Consider the following 18,418-nt stretch of genomic DNA (forward strand, 5'->3'; position numbering starts at 1 on the left):
TTTTGTTGAAAAACAGTTAGAACTAAGACATTCAAAATGTAATTTGGAATAGTCCTACTACATTAATTTCGGACACCACAATAAAGTGGCTTGAAGTAGTGGAATCATGCAGTCGATGGGAGACAGTGAACACCGAGTCAAGGGATGGAAGAGCTAAAAGAGGTAATCAATAGCGTTATCCGTGTAACTCAAATTCAGCTCTGTGGTCAGGACAAACTTCCCACTCATCACGACTAGTTTTATATAGGTATACATCTATAGAGTATGTTTGAATCTTAATCAATGAAGAGATACATTATCTCATGAAACCAGAGGAAGCTGCCTTTTGTACTCTTAGCTATTACATGCCTAATATGAGCACACATATTAGTGCCAGTAAGAATTCCTGCATTTTTGGAACACCATAGATATATACTGGAGTAATATAGAGTCAACTATGCAGGTTAGTTTTAACATCAAGGTTTTACTTCATTATAATATTTATATGAATCCAGAATCTTAATCCACCTGAAAGACTGGGCCCAATATGAAAGTGGATTTCTAGCTCAGAGACTTAAGCCTGGGGTATGAAATATTTCTCTGGGTTGATGGAAACATGGAATCAGGTGGCATCTGTAGACAATGGTCAATAACATCACGATTGTGAGTAACGTCCTCAGGATGTACAGAGGAGAAGAGCAGCTGCTGCAACTTCCTACTTGCAAGAATATGGATGATTCATTAGTTAATGCTCTAAGAAATAAATCTAAACCAGGACATATCCTGTCCCCTGAGACTAACAACAAATTTCAACCTATCCAAGACAGCTTAGTGATCTGTAGTGTCCAAGGTGACACTTAAGCCTTCATTTGCAAGAACAAAGCCATTATTGTATAGTTTACCTGCAGTGCTCTTGTAGTTAATATAGTGATCATTGAGAAGACAGACAACTATCAGATAATAAATCTGTATATCTTGGGCTGGGCCCCAAGATCAAGCTGTTTCTAATGAGTTTGCATGCAACTTGTGTGAAGAACTTGCAGACCTGGGTGAGATTGCTGACTCTAATGTGATGTGGGAGATCTGATAAGACCCTGAAGGTTGCCGAGGGTTGTCTTGGTGTTGCCAGTGTTCCCAGAAGGAGGTGTCTCACCTCACAGAACACCCTGGATATTATCAATAGGAGTTACAGCGCATGACTTGGTGGCAACACCAGTCTGTACTGGGAACTGAGGAGGACGGCTGTCAGGGCTCTTAGGGCAGATTAGGAAGTGTTTGTTAGATGAATCTGTGAGCAGGTGACACACCATCTGTGGTCTAGTGAGCCATGTCCTCCTTACAGAGGAATCTGTTCCTCAGAGACTTGCAGTCAGGGTGGGTGATGGAACATTCCTTACGGATGACACTGTAGTTGTGACTACTTTGAGCAGTTGTTTAAAGCTGACCCTTCAGCTAGGACGTTGGACATCTGTAAGTCCATGGTTCTCGAGGCTGATCTTCCAATCAGCTGTGAACCACCAAATCTCACTGAGATTGCATGGGTGATGAATCAACTGGGGGTAGGGAAGGCTGCAGGGATCTGTGGTATGGTGGTAAGGCTGTCCTCCTGGCATTACAGGCAATCTTTGCTTCCATTTTGGAGGCAGGTGTCATCCCAACTGACTGGAAAACGAGACATATAGTCCCTACCTGGAAAGGGAAGGGTGATTGCCTGTCAGGGTCAGCCCCTGCTGTGGTCCTTCCATGTCCCTTCCCCGTTTGACCAGCAGGTGTTGCTGGTCATCCCGTTCTCATGTTAGTCTTTGTTCTCCCTTGTTGCCTGTCTGGTCTTGTGGCTCTATGTGTTGAGCATGTGGTTGTCTGTGTACCCTTCTGTCCTGAGTACCCTTCTGTCCTATGCTTGAATCCCACCTCCTGTTTTTGTATTTTGCTCCCTAGTGTTTCATTTGAGTTTCTTGTGTCTGATTTTGTATTTGGTTATTGGTTTTGTTCCTGGTGCCCTTGCTTGTGTCTTTGCCTGTTCTGTAATTCCCCAGTGTTAGTTTGTTTCCTTGGTTAGTTCTTAGTTTCCCTGTTTTTAGTTCCTTTGAGTTATTAGTTTCACCTGTGCCCTGTTTCCCTGGTCTTTGTTAATTAGTCTCACCTGCCCTGTGTTAGTCTCGTTACCCCTTTAGTATTTTAGTTCCTGCCTGTGTTCAGTTCCCCAGTGGTTCATTGTCTTCAGTATGTCTAGAATGTGTTCTGTCTAAGATTGTCTATGAAGTGTTCTGGTGTGTTGTTGATTTTTGTTTGCGGTGTTCTTGCTTGGTTAGTTGGTCAGATCTGTCTTATGTTTTACCTGCCCAGTTTGTTTATTTGTGATCTGTAGTCTTAGTTTATTCCCTTTAGTTTTGACCCCTCGTGGTCCTTTTTTTTTGGTTTAGTTCTGTTTGTAGTGTTTTCTGTTTGATTTAATAAACCCCTTTCTGTTCCTGGAGCCGCCAGTGGGTCGTCCACCCTTCTTTTCGTGCACCATGCCTCGTTCCCGTTCCCGAGCCACCCAGAATCATGACATTGCCTGGATTGCGATATCTACAGGGGGATAACACTGCTTTCAGTGCCGGGTAAGGTCCTTGCTAGGGTCATCCTTAACAGTATCCGTGATCACTTGTTTGCCTACCAGTGACTGGAGCAGTGTGGTTTTAAGCCTAAGAAGTCTATTATTGACCGCATCCTGGCACTGAGGGTTCCCATTGAGCACAAATGCAAATATCAGCAGAGGATCTTTTCAGTCTTTGTCAATTTTTGTAAAGCGATTCTGGGGTTCATCAGCACATGCTCCCCAGCCTGACCTGACCTGAATTAATCTCAGCATGCTTTCAGGCCGTCGGGGCCAACTTCATCTCTTTAATACAAATATCACTGTTTTCTTAGGGTTATGACCTCACTCGCAGTTTTACTAAGCTTAACCCTATACTCACAGTTTCCCTAACCCTATACTCACAGCTTCCCTAACCCTACATTCACAGTTTCCCTAAGCCTAACCCTACACTCAGTTTCCCTAAGCCTATATCACAGTTTCCTTAACCTACACTCACTGTTTCAATAAGCCTAACCCTGCAACCACAGTATTTATCCATTATTTCTATAATACAAGATCGTAATGTTTATTTCTGTTCTTCGTGGAACAATCTGAATAACACAGACTGAATAACTGCTGATTTTTGCTAAATATCTCTACTTCTTTAATGTCTAGTGGTAAGGATGGCGTAGTGGCCTCCCACCTCTGAGGTTAGGGTCTAAATCCTGCCCCTCCTCTGTGTTAGGAGTCTGCATGTTTTTGCATTGTGCGAATTTCCCAATTTACTGCCAGAGGAACAAAGCCTACAAATTTCATAAAAGTTACAAATGTGGGCCTGAAAACATTTTCTACATGACAGTCAACATCTAAATCTGTGTGGAGATCAGACGTGGTGTGGTGGACCTTTGTGCGACGCTGTGGCCTCACATCATTCCAAACCCTGGCTGTGAGTATATGGAGTTTGCATGTTCTCTGTGTGCCTTTGTGGGTTTCCTCAGGGAAGGCCAGTGTCCTCCCACAGTTCAAAAACATGTAGTTACTTGAATTTGTGTCTCCATATTGCCCTGTGATAGACTGGCTTCCTATCTCTGAGTCTTGTGCTTTGTGGGATACATTCCAGGGCTTGTCATTTCAAAGATATTCTGACCAAGTCGTATAACTATAACAATTTGGTCCATGTCAAAGTCACTCAGATCTTTAACCCTGTCATATCTTTTTCATTAAACATGTTGACTCAAGTACCAAATATGAGCTTTCCCTCTAATATATCCCAGACCTTAACATGTATCATTTTTACTAGTCAACATTATTCACTTCACATGAGGTATAAATACAACTATGATTTATAAACCATTAAAAGCAAAGATTAACTGGGTTAATTTGAAGTACTTATAGTTAACCATGTTGCGAAAGGTTGCATTTAAAACTGAAGTTGGTGTATAATGAATGGTGAAATAAATAGAAGGAGCTAGTGATACTGAAGCTAAACTGAGAGTGAACGCAAACACTGTGAAGGTGGAATTTGTCCCTGTGGATAAACATTGGTAAACACCTGTTACTGGAAGAGTCTTATCTAAACATCCCCCTCCTCACTTTTTCTTTATTTCAGCCAGAATCTCTTAACTATCAGCCCTGGTTCTGTTTCTAATCCAAGTATGAATTAGCCAAGTTAAACAGCACTGTTGTTCTCTGCACAATCTCTGCACTATGTGAACAGCTCAGGATTGAGAGTGTGACTCTCTTGTCTAGTTTTGGCAAGATCTACTCTCTACATCAGGATCTATATATCATCTTAACATTGAAAATCATGGGCTGGATTTATCATATAATCGGGTGAGTTTTGCCAGTTAGATCTCATTGCGAAATTACTGACCCCAGCAGTGTCTTATCGGTGGACCTGGTTCCTCCCAACTGTCTGTTTGAAAAGCTCTATGATAATAATATATACAATGTATCTAGCTCAGCAGATTCCAGCATATATAATCCCTGTAATGCATTTTCACAAAATCTTTGCCTCATTAATGTGCCATAGCCTTTATACATGTAACATTATTTGATGGACCTATATCATTGTCATGTGTTAAATGTGAAGGCAGATCCCCACTCCTGCCTCACAGTGTCACCTCACCATCACTTTCTCTACAGGCTGCTCTGTGTGTGTCACTGCTGGGGCTCGCTGAGCTCCTCTGAACAGCCACCACTGTTTGGGGAGGTGCAGACCCCCCGGTACCCGCAGCCCTACCCAGCCTCCAACTATGAGGAGTGGGAGTTATCTGTGCCGGCAGGCTACAGGATGCAGCTTACCTTCATCTACATGGACATGGAGCCATCAGTCAACTGCTTTTATGACTCCGTCACGGTCCGTGGGCCTTAACCCCGCTGGTCCCCACACTCCCATCTTAGTGAGAAGGACCCTTCATGTTGGTATATATCCTTTGCAGGTTATGTATGACAACAAGGTGCTGGGAAAATTCTGCGGTCAGGAGAATTCTGCTGATGGTCATCACCCTGGCAACAAGCCCATCCTATCTCCTGGCAATCATCTTCGCCTCATCTTCCAGAGTGATGACTCCAATCCTGGGTCACAGAATTATGTTGGATTCTCTGCATTTTATCAGGCTATTGGTACGTCATGGGCACCACATGTTGGAATGGTCTACATTGGTTTTTGTATAACCCCTTATATGTATGTCCCATTCAGATATGGATGAGTGCTCCCAACCAGAGCCCGAGGATGGGTCCGGGCCCCTATGCTCCCAGATATGCCACAATACTCTGGGGTCATACTTGTGCTCTTGTCGCCATGGTTTTGAGCTCAGGCCAGACCAGCGTACTTGTGTCCGTAAGTATTATCGCATAGTATACTCAAATACACTAAGTTTAAACTGACAAATTATCAGCAAAAATATGTATAGCCTTTAAGTATGAATGAACCTTGTGTTTATTAAAAATTTACTGGGATAAGAGTGAGGAGATTATCTGAAAATACTATTTTAGTGCTTTGGCCTGAAAAGGGTGTGGCATTAAAATTTAGCTATATTTCAGCATTTCTTGGTAAAAGAGTCTGATTCTTGTGTTTGAAGTTTAAATAATAGTTTACATTTTTTTGCTGTAGAATACAAGATTTTATGCTGGATTTTCCTTATTGCTTTAAATCAGATAACAGTGCTGACCTAGCCCTAATACATGCTTTTTAGAGTTACATGCTGTCTTTTGTAGTTGAGTAATATGTGTTTTGATCTTCAAGAACATAAGAAATTTACAAACGAGAGGAGGCCATTTGGCCCATCAAGCTCATTTGGGGAGAACTTAACTAATAGCTCAGAATTGATAAAATCTTATCTAGCTCTGATTTAAAGGAACCCAGGGTTTTAGCTTGCACTACACTAACAGGAAGACTATTCCATACTCTAACTACATGCTGTGTAAAGAAGTGCTTTCTCAAATTCCACCTAAAAGAAGAGCCCTTCAAGATGATGTTTTCAGTACTGTAGACTTATCGGCAGCACAATTCTTTGCTTCTATCCTGTGTGACCCAGTGAGACACAAAATATTAAAACTGTCATGTGTGATGATGTGAATATTTCCAAGGCAACAGAGCATTGGCTGTAATGTTTAATTTGATATGTCCCTATTCTCTCTTTGTCTGTCTCAGTGCAGTGTGAGGGGGGTGTTTACCGTGAGATGGAGGGCGTCCTGTCCAGTCCAGGCTACCCCCTGGCCTCCCCTCATGGGCTGGCTTGCCGGTATCACATCTCAGTAGAGCCAGGGTTCATAATCACCCTAAACTTTTCTGAACTCTTTCATATCGAACATGTGCAGGACCATGAGCCAAGCTGCCTCTACCACTGGCTCCAGGTAATGCCTTCATCTCATCATGTCCCAAAAGCATGATCAGACACTGTCATGTGTTACTTAGTATTTGTTTGCCATTTGCCTAACCCTAACCCCTTCCCCACTAAGGTATCCATTCCAGGGAAAGCCCCCCAGAAATTGTGTGGACGGCAGAGTCCAGGGATGATACTGACCAACTCGAGTTCTGTGGTGCTGGAGTACCACACCGACTGGGAAGGCCTGAGTTACGGCTGGAGGCTGAGCTACAGCACAAAGAGTGAGGCGGAAATGCGAGTTCTTAGCATGATAGTTCTTTACTGTTAATGACGAAGAATTAGCATTACCGTGACAGGAATTCTGATTGCTAATTGCAAATTGCTAATGCATTCTCTCTGTCATTCAGTAATGATTCACTTTGCTCCTTAGGGGTGCAGTGTGAGTCCCCACACTCAGTCGCTCAGGGTATAGTTACTCCCACCTTCCCAGAGTATCTCTACAGGGACTACATCCAAGTGCGCTGTGACACAGGCTACAAACTCATGATGGTAAGGTGGGAATGGCAGCATGGTGTGGCTGTGTGTAAAGGCTTCTCTCACATCCCCTCTGTTGCTTCCAGGGGGACAGAGAAATGTCAGGGTACTTCTCCATGTGTCAGAGTGATGGGACATGGCTCCGCTCCCTCCCCGAGTGCCGCAGTGAGTCTGGCTGCTCTCATATGGGCCGTGGTGCCCTCAGACGCACAGTCATTCTGCCCGAGCCTTGTAACTCTTTCGGAATCAGCATCATGAATTCCTACCACAGCAATATCAGTAACAGTAAAACATTTTTAAACCCTCTCAAAACACAATCACTCTTTGTTTCTAACTTGAGAACATTTTTTGCCAGATACCTGAAAACCTTGACAGTTACATTTCAAAAATAGCTGTTCAGGTTGGATCGCATTTCATTCTGACATGAAGTTTGAGAATAAGCCTGATCGTAGCTCACTTTTTAATTCCGCATATTATTAAATAATATTTTCCAACATAATTTTTTTTTACCTTTCTCTTTGAAGAGAAGTCCCATTAGTCAGTCTGTTATAATATCGTGGGGCTTCATTCTAAAATGTGAAAAATAAAATAGAAACATTCACTTACAGTGATCCCCCGCTATATCGCAGTTCAGCTATCACACCCCCACTATATCGCAGATTTTTCCCCGCATCACAGTTCTCTGCGTATCCCATACCTTGCTTGTGGTCCCATTGTTGTGAGCAAACTTTTCGTTTTGTTTTAAGCTCTATAACTTAAACTATAAAAAATGTTTATTTATATGGTCTTTCTATATCATGGATTTTCACCTATCGCTTTTAAAGCGTGTGGGAGGGGTATTTTAAGGCTTAAACTATAAAAAAAATCTTTATTTATATGGTCTTTCTATATCATAGATTTTCACCTATCGCTGATGGGTCTGGAACATAACTTCCACAATAGGTGGGGGATCACTGTATTCATAATTATTTATTGCATCCTAAAAAGAACACTACATTTATCTACATTATGTTAAAGGTGATACATTAAACAAAGGGAGGCCAAACTTATTCACAAAGGGTCGGTGTGTATGTGGGTTTTTGGGATGACCTTTAGGTCAGCTGTTCAAACCCAGGACTCTTCAGCCAATCAGTTCTCTAATTAGTAATCTAATCAGGCTGTTGCCACAAAAACCCGCACACGCAGTGGCCCGTTCAGGATAAGGTTGACCACTGCATTAAACAATACTTAGTACACGCTAAAATGTTCCCCAATTCTCCATAAAAAATCAATGAGACAGGACGTGATGTCTTCCTCACACCTGATTTAAAGATAACGATATCCTAAGTAATACTGGGCATACTTCAGTTTGAACTGTTCTTATTGAATGCTGAATATAAATATAACAATATAGACATGCTGCCGATATCTGCTTTTCTGCCCCATAGTAATAGACTGTGGCAACCCTACACCTTTACGGAATGGAGGTCTGAACTTCCTCTCCGGCTCACAGAACCAGTACCTCTCTGTCATTCAGTATCACTGCAATGAGCCATACTACTCCCTGGCAGTGGAGAACAATGGTGAGCACTATCTCAACTCAGAGTAATTCCTCTGATAAAGCTCATACTATAGATGAAAGCTCGTCTCTAGGTAGACATGTTTGTAATTTTTAATTGAATAAACAAATAGTAGAAAAATGTTCTACTGTGTGAGATGAGTTGAGACATCTGTAATTACCTTTTCTGTCTGACGAAAAAGCAGCGATGTGTTGCTCAAGTGGTTCACGGATCTGTGCGCACATCTACAAGGTCTTCCGTTCAAATCTTGTGGCTGTCAGCATAACCGTACCACCAGCACACCTTCAGGCAAGGGTCCACTAACCCCAATTCCCTCAGAGATGATGGTTGACCATGCTACCTGCTCCTTGCTTGTACAAAAGCTACATAAATGTATCCTAATTCTTTTTTATGGGATCTCAGATATGAGATCCTATGTTTCATTGTTGCAGTGTGGAAAAGCAAAAACTAGATCAGGGAAAGTCAGATTCATGAAGGAATATGGTGGAGTGGTGGATGGTGAGAGAAATGTCATTCTGGTGTATGTTCCACATCACAGAGATTCTCCTAAACCCAGCCTTATGAGCTGAAGAAAAAAGTACAGCGAACCACCACAAAACCTGTCCCAGGGAAGACATTTGTCTTGACAAAATGAAAAATTAATCAAATAAAAAAGAAATATCAAAGGAGACAACAATGTCAGAGAGGTGCCTTAACACACTTTGGAAGCACTGCACAGGCATGAAAATGCCTCATAATGATTTCCCTCCCCTTTGCTCAGTAAACTACACCTGTGCAGCGGACCGGAAATGGAAAGACAGTAAAAACAATTACATCATTCCTACATGTTTACCAGGTAAATTATTTCTTTTGGTCCAGTGACTAAAATTCACCCTGCAGCAGCTTAGAATCACACATATTCTGTACGGTCTGGTTACTCAAAAATGTTTGGTCACTACTGATTGAGTAATTAAAAATAAACAGCTCTGACTGATTTCACAACTATTGACAAACTTTAATTGACCATTTAAATTGTGAATAAACAACTTCATAAGAAAAGATAACATCAGTCTTAACATTTACACTGTACAATCACTAAGGTAGCATCTAAATTTGAAATAGAAATGGCAGTCCTGCCTTAGTCCTGCACTGGGTAAGCCGTGATGGATGAAATGGTAATCCTCCAGAAGTCTGACCAATCTAAGTGTGTCTCTCATTCAGTATGTGGCCGGCCCACCTTCCGCAGCCATCAGAAAGTGCTGGGTGGGGCAGATGCAGCCCTGGGGCAATTTCCCTGGCAGGTACTCCTGGAAGTGCTGGGAGGGCATGGTGGAGCTGCCGTGATCGGCGAGCACTGGATTCTGACAGCGGCTCACAACCTCTTCCCATCCCTCAGGACGACGCTGCACCCGCTAAAGGCCTTTAAGGTGTGCTCACGGTAAACATCTCAGACTCTACATTGGCAGAGAAAACTCGATTCTGGTCATATATACCTTAACGTATTATATCACTGTATAAATGGTCAAAATTTGTGATTTAAAATCTATTTCTTTCAACTCTACTACTCATTATTGAAACTCTAGATCCCTAATATTCAAATCACAGTCCTTGAGGTCCGAGCACTGCTGGCCTTTTCCAGCCGTCCTTTACCTGTGAGCGAGGTGTGAAATCTCTGACCACTAATTATTAAACTAACTACCTGGGAGAACTGAAAACAAGGCCTGGATTTGTAATCGAGGTCCAGATTTGAAGAGCCCTGCTCTAGATCAACATCTATAACTTTGCTAATTTAATAGCCGTTAGCAAAATTTTTGACTTAACTGCTCTTTGCAGAGTCAGATAAAGTAAAAAATTATAAAATTTCATAAGATACAATGTACTGTACTTTGCTGATCCTGGGGGAAATCCTTTTCCATACATCAGCAAATACATAAAATGCACATACAGATATATGAGAGGGTACACATAGCATAGATAAGTAGATAAGTAAACAAAATGCAAACAAATTTGAAACCATTATCAAACCAGTGAGGCGCAGTGATGTAATATGACATGAGACAGGGGTTGTTATATCCACATGATTCCGGTGATCACAATCACATGACAAACTAATCTCATTGTTTAATCTCTCCTCTCAAGGTTTATGCAGGGCACAATGATATGGATGAACTGTACATGCGTCCTGATCTTCCCATAGCCTCCATACATCCCCACCCTCAGTACCACAATCCAAGTGCCAAGGACTATGACAATGACATCGCCCTCATCAAGCTGAAGGAGGCAATCACATTCAATGCCACACTTATGCCATTGTGTTTGCCACCCAAGGATGCGAAATACATCCCAAGATCATTAGGGTGAGTGTGTGAAAGCTTTTCCTCACAGAAAAACCTCTGGATCTACCAACTGATTTTCATTTTTTATTTTTTTTTTATTTTACGTCAATGTAAAATTTATTTAATCTTGCTGTTTCAATAGAATGTGTTAATGAATTAAATGTCATCCACAAAAACTAACCAAAAAAAGTAGCACTTTCACAAGCTGTACTTGCTTTTACGATGACAACCACCCAACCTTTATAGGCAATGTGCTGTTACTTGCTATTATTCAGGATGGTCTCGGGATTTGGCATCACAGAGAACAACATGGTCTCCAAGAAACTAAAGTACATTCCCACAGTCCTGGTGGAAGAAGTCACATGCAAACGCTTCATTGACAATGAAAAAATTAAATTTAGCAGCATTCCAAGCTTGACTGACAATATGTTCTGTGCCGGAGGAGAGAGGACGGGCCAGGATTCCTGTGAAGGAGACAGCGGAGGTGCCCTGACCCTGCAAATACCGCATGGACCACACTGGGCAGCTGGGATTGTTAGCTGGGGAGTTGGTTGTGGAATGAAGGGGACTTACGGTGTTTACACTCGTGTTGACAAATACGTTGACTGGATAAAGAAAACAATGGAGGAAAATTAATTGAGACAAGAAAAAGTATTGACGGATGACAGATCACCAATAAAGCACCAATAAAGAGATGGTGAGAGAAAATGGGAGACATATAACTTTCTTTTCAAAGCTACTGCCAATAATGACTGAAAATTAAATTTTTATTTGAGTATATTCTACACTAATCTCATGCACTTGCAAAGCTATCACAGTTTTTTAACAAAGATAAATGAATGCAAGATTAGTTCAGAAAATACATCATGCTGCCCTTCGCTTTTTGTCGTCTGAAATTAGCATTATGCCCTCAAGCTTTCAATTACCTTGCTTTCTTTTGATCTATTTACTTATCTTCTTTGTTGTCACAGCAGTACTTGTAGCCAAAACAACAACAAACACAAAGTGATAATGTTAATATACATGCAGAAAAATCATTGTTCTGAAAGAAATAATGCTAATTGCATAACTAAATGCTGTAATGTAGGCTGCTTTTGTTTTGAATAACTTTACTACAGATAATTTTATCTTATAATATAAAATGGTCAACATCTGAATCTTTTTAATAAAGCTTAAGAATAAATTGAAACGTGTTTTTCATGAGTTATACACAAAAAGACTGAGATGCCAAATCAGAATCCTGAAGTGTCTCACTGGCATCCATTGCAGAATATCCAAAAAGACAGAGGGGGAGAGGGCAAAATGGGGATGACTAAATTATAAGCATTTTATTTCAATAAAAAAAAAGCCACAAGCTTTGATTTAGTTCTAAAATGAGATTTTTAGCTGGACAATGGTAGCATGCTTGGTGTCACCGACATGTATCCAAATTCTCCAGAACTGTGCATGACATAATAAGTATATTTATAGGGTACAGTTGTCTTTATGACATGCCCATGACATAATAGGTATATTTATAGGGTATACTTATCTTTATGACATGCCCATGACATAATAGGTATATTTATAGGGTATACTTATCTTTATTACATGCCCATGACATAATAAGTAATTTATAGGGTATACTTATCTTTATAACATGCCCATGACCTGTACAGTAATTTTTTGTAATCATTTGGTCAAAAACTATTCCAATTTTTTTTCCATATTATAACTCTTATTTTATAATAGGAAATACTGTGTTTAGTATATATGAATATGCTGATAGGTCAACAACACACTGGTAAGAAAAACTGTGTAGTGTGAGCAGAGGTACGTATATAATGGAAACTCAACCCAAATTTTATACTTTATTTTGCTCCGTTTTATTTATAAATTCAGTTTGCTGTTATTTAAATGTCATTTAAATGTATTTTATAGAGGAAGTCCAGAACTAGTTAAAATACAATGAACTATGTGACTTTTAACTATTAATATTATAAACTATGTGACTATTAACAGCAGTGGAAGCTGGTTTTTTAGACAAATTAGTCAAAATTTGAGTCCAACTACCATGTATTTGTAAGAAAGGCATGGAGGAGGCAGCGTCATGGTCGGGGTGGCTTTGCTGGTCAGAGTTGGTACTTTACCGAATCCACATCAATCTCAACCCTCATGCCTGTTATAGAATCCCTCCAAGGCATAAGCAATCCTCCATCCTGCAGCCAGATTATGACATAAAACACGATTCTGCAAGAACTCTCTGGCAAAGGAGTGTCCCACCTGTCATAATACTGTGCAAACAGAAAAAAAGAGGAGAGGAACAAAAACCTTAGGTTGGAATAGCAGGGGTAAAACTTTTTAGGATCCAAGGTCTGATGGTCCACCACTCCAATGCGCACTAACTACTCAAATCCAATTATAAGTCCAAATATCAGCAGGTAGGTAACATTCAGCTGGTCAGGTTCTGCTGCAGTGTGATCTGCTGCAGATCTCCATTGACCTTCCCAGTAAGAAGCAGGGAGCCATTATAGTACAGAAAGAACTTGCAGGCTTAGTATAGTAGACCTAAGTTACCAGGGCAAGAGAACTTCTGTATTTTTCAAGTTCAACGACAGGTAGTTAGCACTTCTGAATTTCTTAGTAACAGTGGACTATGCTGGCTCGAGACATACACTCACCTAAAGCATTATTAGGAACACCATACTAATACGGTGTTTGACCCCCTTTCGCCTTCAGAACTGCCTTAATTCTACGTGGCATTGATTCAACAAGGTGCTGAAAGCATTCTTTAGAAATGTTGGCCCATATTGATAGGATAGCATCTTGCAGTTGATGGAGATTTGTGGGATGCACATCCAGGGCACAAAGCTCCCGTTCCACCACATCCCAAAGATGCTCTATTGGGTTGAGATCTGGTGACTGTGGGGGCCATTTTAGTACAGTGAACTCATTGTCATGTTCAAGAAACCAATTTGAAATGATTCGAGCTTTGTGACATGGTGCATTATCCTGCTGGAAGTAGCCATCAGAGGATGGGTACATGGTGGTCATAAAGGGATGGACATGGTCAGAAACAATGCTCAGGTAGGCCGTGGCATTTAAACGATGCCCAATTGGCACTAAGGAGCCTAAAGTGTGCCAAGAAAACATCCCCCACACCATTACACCACCACCACCAGCCTGCACAGTGGTAACAAGGCATGATGGATCCATGTTCTCATTCTGTTTACGCCAAATTCTGACCCTACCATTTGAATGTCTCAACAGAAATCGAGACTCATCAGACCAGGTAACATTTTTCCAGTCTTCAACTGTCCAATTTTGGTGAGCTCGTGCAAATTGTAGCCTCTTTTTCCTATTTGTAGTGGAGATGAGTGGTACCCGGTGGGGTCCTCTGCTGTTGTAGCCCATCCGCCTCAAGGTTGTGCGTGTTGTGGCTTCACAAATGCTTTGCTGTATACCTCGGTTGTAACGAGTGGTTATTTCAGTCAAAGTTGCTCTTCTATCAGCTTGAATCAGTCGGCCCATTCTCCTCTGACCTCTAGCATCAACAAGGCATTTTCGCCCACAGGACTGCCACATACTGGATGTTTTTCCCTTTGCACACCATTCTTTGTACTGTAAACCCTAGAAATGGTTGTGCGTGAAAATCCCAGTAACTGAGCAGATTGTGAAATACTCAGACCGGCCCATCTGGCACCAACAACCATGCCACGTTCAAAATTGCTTAAATCACCTTTCTTTCCCATTCTGACGTTCAGTTTGGAGTTCAGGAGATTGTCTTGACCAGGACCACACCCCTAAATGCATTGAAGCAACTGCCATGTGATTGGTTGATTAGATAATTGCATTAATGAGAAATTGAACAGGTGTTCCTAATAATCCTTTAGGTGAGTGTATATATTGTTCGGCTTGAAATATAAGTAGTTTTCAGTGTCATTGGTATAAGGGTCAAAGTTGATTTGATACGGGATATTGATTTGATAGCCTTGTGTGCCCTGTGATGGACTTGCACTCCGGCATCCCGGGCCGGGTGCCCATCAGTCCTGCACCCTGGCATTCTGGGAAAGGCTTCTGACTAACGCTGTGACCCTGAACTAGATAAGTAGCTATGAAAGATGGATGAATTTTATTTACATGGCATAACAGTGACTGAGATTAATATGTATACTCAAATTAATATCATTAGACTCTTGAACACACAACCTGCATCCCTACTCCCACACATGCAGACCTGAACTCTCAATTGACCTTGTTTATGCACTTTACACCAGTCATGTCATGGTGGGGCCTTGAGTAAGGCCCTAAACCCCAGTTATTCCAGGAGCTCCATGAAATCCTTACTCGTACGTTGCTTTGAAGAAAAGTGTGTTAAATAAATATAAATTTCCTTCCTAAAGGCAATTCCTACTTCAGTTTGCTTTCAGTTGCGGACGAGGGGATGTGAGCTAAATATCGTCATCAGGGGTTGGCAGTGGTCGGTGGGCGTGTAGCCCTGATTTTTACATCTAGCAGAAACCATGGGCGTGGGCTGAGCATGTGCAAGATAATTGACTATATACTGTACATATATCCAGTAGGTGGATGCATGTTAACTTTGTCATTTCACTTTGTTCAGCTCAAAACAATAAATAGCTTTGGAAAACCTTTTCTCGTCTATATTTGTTCAAGATTAATGACTGTTATTACGGTGCCCTTAAGAGGTCAGGGTTGAAAAATATTTTTTTAAATAGTTTTGCGTTCCCTCTCAGTAATTTTCTGTTACTAATAATAACTACTGTGTCCGTTTAAAAGACCAAACATAGAATTAATCGAATAATAAGTATGAACCTAAATGATACAGGCATGTCCAGTTAAGTGTGGGGGACAATGCACACCATATAACTTTCGTATATGTTTATTTTTTACATATTTATTAAGGATCGCACTGTGTCCATTCACAGCCAGTATCTGTAAACAAGACAGCTGGGCTATAAAACGTTAAGTGCACACACAAACATTATTTAGGTTTAACCTTGCCGTCTCGTTGAAGCAAATAGCAAGTGTAATGGGATCGCAAAACTATTTCAAAAATATTTTGACAACCTGACCTTTTAGTGGCTGTTCCATCTATGTCTTGATTATTATTGATTTCTACACCAAAATAATGTTTTATCACAAGAATCGAACAGTACTTTCAATGAGAAACGTGATGGGGCAAAGGTAAATAGTAAATATTAAACATATTTACTGTCTATATTGTTTGTGAGAGCGGGGGTGATACCGAAATTAATTTTATTTATGTGATATTTACCTACTTATTAATCTTGTGGAAGCGAACGAAAAGTGACACTTGGAAGGGGAAAAAGCTGTTTTGCCTAGAAACTAGCATCGTCATTATACGGTTAAATTTGGAGATTGGAGGAAAACGTGTATATTGAAAGATACTTTCATTTCTGTAGTTTCAATAACACCCGATCAAAAAATTAACGATGTTGCCTAGGTGACGTAACTGTTGTAATTTAAAAAATACTTTATTTATACTTTTCCAGTAAAATGTGTTTTGTATTCATTTTCCAGTAAATTAGTGGAACTTGAATTATTTTACTTCATTATATCCTTAAAACAAAAGTGAAAGCAATCTTGCACGTACGGCTACCCGATTTCTGAAGAAAAGCATCATTCAAGGAATTAAATACATTTATTTGTTAGCTGGCGTTATCCATTCATTTAACATAGCTTTAAGAAGGAGCTACGGTCACTGAATATTTTAAATGTCTTTTAAAGTTGGACTTCTGGTTGTTGGCTATTTCGTTGCCTCTGTATTGGGTAAGAAATTATAGCCTACTCGTCATCGCAGTATTAAAATCGTAATATATATTAATATTTTAAATTCTTGACCCTGTCTAGTATTGCGTATTTATTTGGTCACGATGTTTGCGCAATGATCCCTGCTCGTGTTTTGCTGTATCTGTGATAATGTTGTGTTGCCAACAGTTATTTTTTCAGGTAGCCGTGCTCTGTCACTATGTTCTGCATGTCTTATCTCCGTGTCCAGGGTCCGGTGCTGATGTAGTGTTATCCTGCTCTCTGGTCGAGGAGGGAATGGGAGCAGGAGGGTTTGGGGGTCTCTTTTCCCGCACACCAGCAACATTAGTCCTGAGAGAACTGCCTGTGGTAGAAGAGATGTCAACTGAGACTATCACCCCCTACAACGCCCCCACAAATCCTGACCCTAATGACATTATCTTTGAAACCAAAGGTAACAATCTAATCGCTTTCAGAATTTGATTAACTTCATCCACTAAATATCATGTACATGTGATTGTATTTTGTGCATTTGGTACTGCTTATAAAACCATATACATAAAGATACAAATAAGAGTTATAGCATTATGCACAGCTATAGAGATAACTGCAATGAAGTATATAACATGTAATATAAAGTAAGCATACAATATAGTGCAATGCTATCTTAATACAAACTTAGATTAGCAATGCCTCCCCAGTCCTGTGGGTTGTCGTTCTGTCTTTTTATGACATAACTAATAGCCTGTTGCCTTATATTATCCCATCCTCCCTGAAAGTTGCATCAATCGATATCCCGGAATCTGAGCTGCTGCTCCATGCGGATTGCAATGAGCAGGAAGTGACCTGTGAGATTAGTCCCTACTTTCCCCAAGGAACAGAGGAAGATAGCTATCAGGCCTATTTCATTGGATCAGTGCAGCTGGAAGGTGGTGGAATCAGCCTCACTTTGGTGCTCCGAACCCTTCCTCTTGGCCATGAGGGTCATGAGTCTGTAACGTCACCACTTATGCAGAAAAAACTGGGACTTCCTCTCAGCCAGTCAGGGACACTGCTGACAGAAGGTGAGATTAGGGCTTTAATTATATCGGGCTTCTATTTGTGATGATAGTATGCAGTATTTCAGTGTCGGTCTTGTGGCAGTGCATGTTATCCAAAGTTGTAAGCCAAGTGCAATATTATTCAATGACCATTTCCTGTTCTTCCAGTTGCATTCCTGGTGTTCTCTCGCACGCTGTCTGTCATGGCTCCTATTGGGGGTGAGGCACTTTTAGACTGTGGCTTCAAACTTCCAGGCCATACTCCCGAACAAGAAATAGGTCTTGAATGGCGCTTGCAGCACAAAGGACATGGAAGGAGAATTCTGGAGATGAAAGCTTTGGGTAGTGATGAGGGACCCACAGGTAAGATCTGTGTATGGTATCTGTGACAGATTGTAAAACTCAGGGGTGAAATTAGCAACCTTAATCACCCTAATGGCTAACATTATAGAGGAAAATCTTTTACCTTTTACAGTTCATCAAGAGCATTTTTAAAATACAATAGAACATGTCAGTATCTGTTTGGATCGATATAAGATCTCCAGCTAATTTAGTTACTTTTAAATGTATGTTTGATTTGCTTAGAAATGAGCATTTTAACATGTATTTTGTAATTTGTTAGTCACCATAGAGAGAGATGGCTCAAGTGTGGAGCCTGCCTTGGCCCTGGGAGAGAGGAATGTGTCGCTGTCCCTGATAAATCTAAACGCATCTGACGAGGGAACTTACATCTGCACCGTAATGTCTGGCCTGTTCCAGGCCCAGCAGGTCATGCAGCTCCATGTCGTCCGTAAGTTGACAGCTTTCTCTGGGTCGGCTGCAGTCATCATTC

The 18,418-nt window shown here is 40.9% G+C and overlaps 1 protein-coding gene across 1 annotated transcript; it reads left to right on the forward strand.

Annotated features, from left to right (window-relative positions):
- The first annotated feature begins 11 nt into the window (after positions 1-11).
- On the forward strand, positions 12-16,914 carry c1r (complement component 1, r subcomponent). The gene is made up of 17 exons (XM_072716408.1): positions 12-162; positions 1,622-2,582; positions 3,399-3,485; positions 4,289-4,372; positions 4,685-4,898; positions 4,981-5,164; positions 5,241-5,381; positions 6,195-6,397; positions 6,503-6,650; positions 6,800-6,918; positions 6,990-7,068; positions 8,331-8,465; positions 9,223-9,297; positions 9,663-9,868; positions 10,581-10,798; positions 11,053-11,474; positions 16,797-16,914. Exons 2-16 carry the CDS (start codon positions 2,527-2,529, stop codon positions 11,411-11,413), a joined length of 2,310 nt encoding a protein of 769 aa, XP_072572509.1. The 5' UTR covers positions 12-162; positions 1,622-2,526; the 3' UTR covers positions 11,414-11,474; positions 16,797-16,914.
- The last annotated feature ends 1,504 nt before the right edge of the window (positions 16,915-18,418 follow it).

Source organism: Paramormyrops kingsleyae, chromosome 9 (assembly GCF_048594095.1).
Source record: "Paramormyrops kingsleyae isolate MSU_618 chromosome 9, PKINGS_0.4, whole genome shotgun sequence".
Taxonomy (NCBI): domain Eukaryota; kingdom Metazoa; phylum Chordata; class Actinopteri; order Osteoglossiformes; family Mormyridae; genus Paramormyrops; species Paramormyrops kingsleyae.